At 39.6% G+C, this 9,875-nt stretch overlaps 2 protein-coding genes across 8 annotated transcripts in view; one reads left to right on the top strand and one right to left on the bottom strand.

Annotated features, from left to right (window-relative positions):
* The first annotated feature begins 2,086 nt into the window (after window positions 1-2,086).
* LOC128461185 (gap junction delta-2 protein) lies at window positions 2,087-4,194 on the top strand. Its single transcript, XM_053446034.1, has one exon. The coding sequence runs from the start codon at window positions 2,775-2,777 to the stop codon at window positions 3,978-3,980; it is 1,206 nt and encodes a 401-aa protein (XP_053302009.1). The 5' UTR covers window positions 2,087-2,774; the 3' UTR covers window positions 3,981-4,194.
* Window positions 4,195-5,150: 956 nt separating this feature from the next.
* Window positions 5,151-9,875, bottom strand: part of sh3gl3a (SH3-domain GRB2-like 3a) — a 34,547-nt gene continuing 29,822 nt past the window's right edge. For all 7 annotated transcript variants that reach the window (XM_053446466.1, XM_053446384.1, XM_053446545.1 and 4 more), the window contains one exon: window positions 5,151-9,569. In XM_053446466.1, coding sequence (XP_053302441.1) covers window positions 9,367-9,569 — 203 coding nt within the window. In that variant the 3' untranslated portion in view covers window positions 5,151-9,366. The remainder of the gene's footprint in view (window positions 9,570-9,875) is intronic.

Below are 9,875 nucleotides of genomic sequence, written 5' to 3'. Positions count from 1 at the left end.
CAAAATAAAAGCAACCCAATGTTTCTGTTGACCGAATCCATTCCTTTGTTTAAGAAAAGGGGTTTTATTGTGAAATATTTGCAGGAGCAGAAAATTCGTGGCTTTAATCTTAATAGTACTTATTTGAGCACAAGGGACTACTTTTATATAAGGAATATTTATGGCCATATTCAAATCAAAGCCTATATGTAAAAACATTTTGCTGCAGTGACAGCCCCTCTGCAAAACATATTGTTGAACTGTGAAGCTACATATTGTGCATTGAACAGATGCTTATAATATTCATTGATATTAATGTGAATATTGTGCATTGAATAGATAAAGTTGCATTACAATAATTATTTGTGTATATTTATGCTCGTACATTGAGACTTTAACATAAATTCCCTAAATAATAAATATGACTCTCCTAAGTGTTTTTTTTCGAAGATATCAGGGTGGTAGATCTCGCCTTACATTCAGAATTGAAAAGTGATCTTGGGCTCGAAAAGGTTGGTGACCACTGCCCTAAACCCAACAGGAAGTCAACCATTTTTAATGTAATGTACTTTTACGAAATCCTCCTAAAGGATTATTTGGATCAGCTAGAAATTTCGCCTTGACACAGGAATTTCTTCCAAATTGACTATAACATATTGTCCAAACTGCACAAAACTTCACAAGACCAGACCCTTAACAGTGGGATGAAAATATCTTGTGAATGTTGGCCATTTTTGTTGAACGCTGTTGATATGGCAACACAGCGAATGTTGATCATATTTTGTACATTTGATAGCATTATTGGGGAGGCTAAACATACATGAGAACTCATGAAACTTGGCAAACAAAGCGGAAATGACAAATTTTTAATTCCAATATGGGTTTTGCATATGATAATGGCAAAATAGTTTGATAGCGCCCACTACAAAATTTCAAAGAAAAAAGCCCCCTGGCAAGATAACTCTCATGTATCAAAATCAGTTTATATATCATGGCCAGACTTATAAAATACATAACAGGATGTGAAATTTAACTTCAAGCACTGTGCAAATGTATAACGCAATACCAAGCGGTGTCAACCAACCTCCAGCAACAACAACACAACTGCAGCACACCACGATGTGTGTAACTTGCTAGAGCAAGGCCAAAGCTGCTTACAGCTTTCATTTTTCATTTAAGTTGTAAAAGTGTATGATGTTTCCAAATTCAATGAGTAATCTATTATATTATAATGATGACAACATTGACCAAATTAAACAAATTAAACTAGATTCATGATTTTTACTATAATCGGTCAGCCTTACTGGCAGCAGTCCTGCACATTTCTTAACAAGGATAAAACTATAGTACAAATGCATCTTAACAAAAATAAACATAATTACAGCTGCTAAATGCACAACGATGCAGACAGTCTGTGGTAGTGTGAGCACATTGCTCTTACATGTTAGGTTGGTTTTGTTTGGCTCCACCAGCTGATGTAGGTTCATTATTCCCTGTGATGAGGATTTATATCTTTTGTTAGTCATTCAGTATCATTTAGCATGGTGCTAGGTTCATTATTCCCTGTGATGAGGATTTATATCTTTCGTTAGTCATTCAGTATCATTTAGCATGGTGCTTTACCCCGATATAAAGTAAACAAGCTTCTTAGGAGACTGAAAGCCCTTAAGTAAACTTGAAGTTACCGTAATAACCACAAATCCTGCTTTGTAGTACAGACCGCAAATGTCTTCAGGTTCCAGTGACTCAACAGATGAGGGTTTGGACCAGTCCAGTTTTTTTAGATTAGTAGCAATGTGATTCTGAGTAGTGATTAAGGCAGACAGATGTCGACATGTGAGAGAGAGGAGGCTAGCTGGGTAAAAAACTTTTTTATTTCACGCTGCACCAAACATTTCTGCTCATGTCATAAATAGAATGTGAGCAGAGCTCTGCGACAGAGAGACTCAGACGGAGCTTTCCAGGACTGTTTGATGTAAGGAAAGAGGTCACTGAGTGTTTTATCTTAGGGACAGGATGATTTGATGCTAGTAGACCTTTCAAGGGTCTTTTTTTAAAACAAAGATAAGAGGACTGGCAAGTGGTTGGAGAGGAGCAGTCAAAACAAGCCCCTGGAACAGAAAACCTCATGAGACACCAGACTGAACTGCCTTCTTCTCAGTTGTCTAAACTTCAGTTGTGTATCCAGAGTTGATCTATTTTTGTGTAAAATAATGTCTGTTGTCCTGAACGCTATATTAAGTAGTACTGCTCATCATCCAAAATATGCGTCTCCATTAAAGGAAGAGCCCATTTGCTTTCAGCGGACTAATCATTGAAGAATGCTCTATCAGTCAACACTATCAGCAGGTCCTGTGGTACAGGATGGCTGATGTCTCTCAGTTTTAAAATGGATCCTAAACGCAAGAGAGAAGTGGACACGCCAAGTGACTCATGTCAAGTGGACATCCTTATCTGTAAAAGATGGGATGGCTTTTCTTTGCAATGGCTCAACTGCTTGCAAGGCAGGAAGGCAGGGCTGGCAAACACTCAGTCAGAGAGGACTGCTGGCTTCAGCTGAGGAAGGAAGGTGCTTTAATTGTAGATCCTTTAGTTTAAGAATTGAGAAAAAAATGAAAAACAGAGAGTAATGTAGGTTAAATTGGACAGTTCTCAGGGTGTCTGTAGTATAGTTTAAGTTTGAAGCAGGACCACGATAGGGCTTCAGGAGAAGGAGGGGTGGATCAGTAGAGAGCAGACTGTTCTACTCCAGGCAGCTTGTCCCTCCACGAGGCAGCCATCAGCCACAGGCCACCATGACGGAGTGGACCCTGCTCAAACGTCTCCTGGATGCTGTCCACCAGCACTCCACCATGATTGGTCGTTTGTGGCTCACCGTTATGGTCATCTTCAGGCTGCTCATTGTGGCCGTGGCAACTGAGGACGTGTACACCGATGAGCAGGAGATGTTTGTGTGCAACACCATTCAGCCAGGATGCTCCACTGTCTGCTATGACGCGTTTGCGCCCATCTCGCAACCTCGTTTCTGGGTGTTTCACATTATCAGCGTCTCTACGCCGTCCCTCTGCTTCATCATCTACACCTGGCACAACCTGTCCAAAGGGCCCCAAAACACCACCCTAAGGTTGGGGCAGGGAACAGGGGATAACCCAGGGCAGGGACGCCCAGATGTATGGCGGGACAGCGGACTGGAGGCATATGATCGGAGCTGTGACTCAGATAGCTGCTCCGTTCGCTCCCATAAGCATTTAGGACACAGCCTGGCAGATGTGCTGGAGGGAATACCCACCCAGAACCTCCAGAGGGGAGACCCCAAGATCATAGTGACCTTAAGCCAGGCCCGAGCTTGCCCATTTAGAGAAGGGAACGCAGCTGGTCATGTCGTCCCTGGAGGGGTTCTCTCCAAATGTTACATCTTCCATGTGTGTTTACGTGCTATTCTGGAGGTGGGCTTTGTCGTGGCCCAGTGGAAGCTGTTTGGCTTCCAGGTGCCGGTCCATTTCCTCTGCACCTCAGCCCCCTGCAGCCAGCCGGTGGACTGCTATGTCTCTAGACCCACAGAGAAGACCATCTTTTTGTGCTTCATGTTTTGTGTGGGAGTTTTCTGTATCCTTCTCAACCTGCTGGAGCTCAACCACCTGGGCTGGAAGAAGATCCGCCAGGTGTTAAAGATGAGGGAGAGGACAACCTGGGGAGGTTGCCAAGGTATGAGGGGGGGATATGAAACCTTTCCCCCAGACAGTCACTCTCTCACATCCTCTTTAGGCTTCAGAGATGTGACCAGCACCACCTCTCTCCCCACATTAGACCTGGTGGTGGGACACCAGCCGGACTGGACTTGTGCTATGAACTGTAGCAGTATAAGGGAGCCTGAAGAGGTCAGAGAGACTAAATTGGAGCAGCCAAAGAGACAAGACTCCCATAAAGGAGAGAGGCAGCCTCTGAAGAGTATAAGGCAGAGCAGGGGGTCCAAGCAAAGGAGTGCTCAGGTCTGGATTTAGTCTATGACTGAGTGGAAGACTGTTGCTGCAATCATTTGTTTAAAATCATGGATCTTACTGTAGAATTCAAGGTAATTTATTGTAATGGATCACCCAAATTTCTTACTTGCCCATAGATAACTGAAACCGTGGAGATAGACTACTTTGATAAAAAATATTGTGGAGGTAAATGAAATCGAATATGTGTTGTTCACAACAACGAAATATCACAGACCTGTTCAACAGTAACGTGTCTTTTGAAAAATAAGCTCTTTTAACAAGGACAATCCAGGGACAGTGCTTTCAACTGTTTTATAGATTTAAAAGTCGGGAGAACTAACCCTGTATTTTATGTAAAAACTGGCAGACTTAAAGCAGACCTATTTAAACAACTTACTATATCAACCACACAAAAAAGTGGCTGTCCATTAGGTCTTTCATTCCCGAGAGACAACCTGAATTGGACACTATCCTGTAAACAGATATTTAATTTAACATTTCAAAAGGGACATTGTGGAAATACCAGAGTGCTGCTGGGATACTTGTTTGCTGGGATGCTGGGTGAGTCTTAAAGCCTCAACATAACAAAATGTGTGACTGTTTGTGTTGACCATAGTGTGTACAGACTCCCTTTAGAGGATTATCAATGATGAGAAGGTTTATCATTTAAGACTATGTATCCCAAAGTTCCCTTTTTTGCAACCTCCTAATACAATGAAAATGTATTATACCTCATCACAGGTTCCATGATTTTGGGGCAGGTGTATCTTTTTCAGATTGTTTAATTTAAATTGGTTTCAGAGACATCAGGTTATGAAATTCAGTTTCGAATCACACAGAAATGAAAACACACACATCTGAGAATTGTCCAATAACTGAATAAAGTTTTGTCTCTGAGTATTTTGCTTTTGCTTTTTTTGTACACCAGCAATTGTCTCAAGATTCACTTTGGAGTTTGATTTAAGGTACATTTTATGGCCACAAATATGTGGACACCACATACATAAACCCTGGGTTTTAATCTGATACTATATCAGGCCACATTTATCTGGTTTTAGCATCCCCACCAGATATTGGGATGTGGCTGTAGGGAACTCTCATTCCAACATTATGGGTGTGTCCACATCATTTTCGCCATATAGGTAAATTTATGGATAAATATGCATGTAAACAAAGAGCACATGCGCTGAATACTTGCTTGTCATTTATTTACTCAATATACATATTAATATATTAATTTACAACATCTATAAAACACTATTTGCATTAATTATGCTACTGAAAAAAAATATAAAGCAGAACTGCGCAGCCATTTTCCTTCACCTACAAGTTGGTTGTAAAATGAGACTCTTGTGGAAAGGCTATCAGAGGTACAGTGTTCTTGTTTTAGGGTATAAACAAGTAATTCATAGAGAAACTGTAAAACAAATAATACTTTAAAACAGTGTAATCTTGCTTCCAGTCTCAATTCTAAAAAAGTCAAACACTTTGGAAATGAAGCTCATATGGATTCTACCAGTTGTTCTATAGAAGCTACATTTATAGAAAAAATCTCTTCAAACAAGTTTTCCCCTGTTATATTCTAGAGACTGGATGCAGGATTAAATAATCTGATGACCTTTCTTTTCTGTGAAGTACTGTGACTGTGATGCAGACAGCACCTTGTGCTAGGAGCTGCCCAGTATCCACAATCCATGATAACAATCTTTAGAAAGTAAAGAAGTAATTATCATGCAACACGTTGAACATTTTAGCAATTGCAAGCCAACAGTAAGTATCCAATACATCTTATTTATTTTCTTTCCATTAAATATAAACTAACATTTTTCCATTTACAATAGAAGATGAAATTATATCACATAGAATAAGAATGTAGTCCATCGAGTGCATACTGGGACAAACACCCAAACCTGAGTTTAGGTCTGAAGTTGTGTCTTTTCACATAGTAAGTATGTAAAGTAAGTAAATCAAAACTATGGAGAGGCACACAAGTCTGGAGGGAAAAGAAGGGCTCTGTCATAATAATATTCTGAGTACTATTCAATCTCAAATCGAAGCTGGTATTCAAATAAGAGTTGAATAAATAAAGGCTGCTCACTAGTAAAAGAAGCTAAAAGTTAAAGTGTGGTCAAAATACCTGTGCTGAGATGAAGCAATAAATACACCAGTAACACAAAAGAGTAATGTCACACCCACTACTCAGCTGAAAAGTTGTTTTTTTAACAGAAATACTTTTCATTTACCGGTACTCATTAATCCCATTCCCCTCTGCTTTGCTAGTTTTGAGAATGGACTGTCTTTGCTGCTCAAAACATTGAATGTTTCAAAGCAGGGAGTCGACAGTGCTCTCTACACACGACTCTCTGAGATAATACAATGGTTATAACTTAGGCAAGACTCTCTCATGTTGTTTTGTGCTGGTGCTCTGTGGCATGTTCTGGGTGGCTCCAAATACTACAACACCCATGAGCCTTTGCTGCTGTCGATTGTTGGTCAGAGTCAAAATGATAAATTGATCAATAAATGAGCCAAAATCTAAACAAACTGATATAAGCTGTAAATTATAGAATTCTGAACAGAGTGATTTTTAAGGACTGTGATAGTAATGCAGTTTTTGCACAAATACAAGGGAGTCGCACATTTTTGAAAATAAATTGTACAAAGTCCTTTCTAATGGCAGTTGTTAAACTTAGTATAGGAGAAAATAAACTATGAACTTTGAGCAGCTGGACAGTTTTTAATGTAAACCTGCTGAGAGAAGCTAGCAGCAGACTTCACTTTGATATATCACTAATAGAGTTATTGCTACAGATTATCCTACAGATAAACATTGTAAACTTTGAATACAGGAACATATAACAAAACAAGAAATGTTCTTCCTAAAATATGATTGAAAAAAAAGAAACATATGAAACAGGATACCATAGATAAAGAGCTGTCATTTTCTGCAGCAGAGGTAAATAAAAGCTTCCTTTCCTCCTTTGAGAGCTGACGTTAATTAAGCTCTTGCACCTTCATGTCTGATAGCATTTAACTCACCACATCTATTAAAGGAGAGATGACTGCTGGTTATCAAGTGTTTTACCAATGTATGCCACGATGGGACTTCCTAAATTAACAGCTTTATCAGCATGGCCACGCAGTTACTGTAGGCCTTTACTTATCTACTGCTTATCACTGGCTAACAAGAGCTGGACTGAGTCTCACAAGGTAACTGGCTCATCTACTTCCACAATTTGTATATGTCAGATTTAAGAGTTTTTCTACATTACAATGATTGAAATGGTAGATTTATTATAGAATACAAAAAAAAACTGTTATTATAGAAATCTAAGTATCTTCCATTTGGACATCACTTATATATCTGAGAGTGATTTTAACCACATCGAGATCAACACAGAGTGCAATGCTGAATAAGTGTAAAAACTTCAAACAAACAACAAAAAGGTGCATGTACATATATCTTTTGTAGAGAGAGAGAGAGAGAGAGAGAGAGAGAGAGAGAGAGAGAGAGAGAGAGAAATAAGAGCACAGATGGCGAACAGACAGTCAGATAAAGACAGAAGACGTGAACAGTAAGGTAAAGAGTTACAACAATAGAGGAGAACTAATATACACCATCCTGCTGGAGTGTGAGGTGATTGGTGCAAATGTTCACAAAACTATAAAAAAAAATCTTAAATAAATAGCAATGGAGTTTTGAGTGTACATATAGAGCCAGCTAAAGACAGCACACATCCATAAGTTTTAAATCCACATTTTACAGGATAATTTTGGTTCAGAACTATTTGGATGCTATATTCATGATTGTTGATCTTTTCTCTCATTTAAACTTACATGTAACTTTGTAGCTACTCAGATCGGGGAGCATGGAAACACCGCTGCCACTAAGTCCGAGGTCAAGAATTAGCTATCAGACGCTGAGACGGGCCGTAAAACAAGATGCTGATTATTTGGAGGTAAAATGTCATGCTCCAAAACTGCAAGTCAAAGTTTACAACTGAGAGTGTGGATGATTATTCTACCCGAATCCTTCATTTTTTTCTTCCTAGAATGTTTGGTTATCCTATTTGGTTATATATTTGTTTAACACAGCATTGAACCAATTTTATTTGGCTACTTGAGAAGAAAACTCAACTTATCGAGCTGAAGGGAGCTGCAAGTGATGGTGATAATTCTCTGTGGGGTCATGAGTTGTCGTTTGACCAATTGTTGATATAAAAATATCGATTGGATATTTAAAACCTGTTTGATCATCGGTCCTGCTCTCACAGTAGACTGATTTAAAGCAGTGTCAACGCATTCCTGATCTCACCAACTAGCTAGAATAGGTAACTCAGCCATGTGTCTGCCAAGTGCTCACAAAGCATCCTGAACAGTTAAAGTAGTCTTGTGTATGGAACATAATACTGAACATAAAATGCTTCTCAAAATGCAAAACAACTTCAGGGAAATGTGGGACTCTGGCAGCCATACTGGTGTCTCAATGGGCACTGGGTTGCAATGTATATATTTATTTGTATCTATTGTTTTTCACTCTTTTTTTACATACAGGGCAGCCTTCGACTCACATCCCCTTTTTAAAGGGCCTTGTTCACCCACATTAAAACAAATCATATCTGCTTAATATCTTTTATTTGTGATATTCACGTTCTTCATTGTATATGGAAGATGGCATAAATCTCAGAAACTAAAATATATCAAGATGTAGACAAATACAACAATCTGGGTAATTGTGATGATCAAACTGATTTGATCTGTCTAACCGCTTCATTCATTGGGCTAAATCTGTACTGTAGGCTGTAAGCTGTGTGTGTCCACGACACTTCACACTGTCACTATGAGTGGATTTGTAATGCAAACACCAACCTTTTAAAATTGGATAACTAAAATGGGATTAAAATCCTGGAATGTATATGATGTTCCTAATGTGACTATAACACAAAAGTAAATAAAGCCTTTCATGTAGTGGTTAAACGATAGTCATATTTTCCACTGGTGCACGTCAAGCAAAGGCAGGCAGACAGCCTAGTGCGATAAACTTCTCTCACCTGAGGGAATCATGGGAGGGACGACAGGGTCTGACAACAGCTTGACATCTTGACCTTGGTCCGACCTGAAGGATACAACGGATCCCACCAGGCAGAGTGTCGCACTTAATGGCTTGAATTTCACTTGGTTTCAGTTTCGTGAATGTTAAAAACTAAAATATTTAACGTCATCTGATCTTACGTTGGCTTGGGACAGACCTACTAGCTCTCCCGCTCCGAATGAAAATCAGCAGACCAAATATTCCCTTCAGCTTCAGGTTGATCCAGCTTTGTACATTTTCTGGTCAGAGTTGAGCTGAGGACGGAGGCTGAACATGATGAGGCAAGACAGAGTCGGTAAAGGACTCGGGGGTGAGTCACTGAGGGAGGGAGACGATGACCTCTACGTAGTTGATGGGAAAGAAGCCAGATTCGCCACAGATCATGCCCTCATACCAGTTCTCATCTATCTGGTTGGTGAGGATGATGATGTCACCCTCTTTGAAGCCAAGCTCGCCCTCATTCTCTGGCTTGAAGTCGTAGAGGGCGCGACAGCACGGCTGGTCAAGCACCTCCGACTCTGCACCCAAACAAAGGAAGAAGATAAGATTATGCAATAACCTTTTCACTCGTGCATAATGATGAGTAAAAACTTCTTCCTTAGAATGTAAGTATTGAGGAGGCTGCAAATAAGGATGTCTTTCACTATTGAGATATACATGTATATTCGTATTTATTCAAATGATTAGTCTCAATTACAGTGTCTGATAAGATGTCTTTCAATTGTTAAAACAAATGACTTTGAGTTTCATCATTCCTGTTTGACAGTTGAAAACCCCGAAACCTTGGGACCAGCTGAGACTAATCAATTATCAAAAGTGCTGCT

Source organism: Pleuronectes platessa, chromosome 1 (genome assembly GCF_947347685.1).
Source record: "Pleuronectes platessa chromosome 1, fPlePla1.1, whole genome shotgun sequence".
In the NCBI taxonomy this organism is placed as follows: domain Eukaryota; kingdom Metazoa; phylum Chordata; class Actinopteri; order Pleuronectiformes; family Pleuronectidae; genus Pleuronectes; species Pleuronectes platessa.
Note: the sequence above shows the minus strand (reverse complement) of the source record. Positions and strands in the feature narration are given on the sequence as shown.

What these genes read in the sequence shown, in the direction of transcription:
- LOC128461185 (XM_053446034.1), top strand. Translation starts at nt 2,775, where the DNA reads ATGACGGAGTGGACCCTGCTCAAACGTCTCCTGGATGCTGTCCACCAG.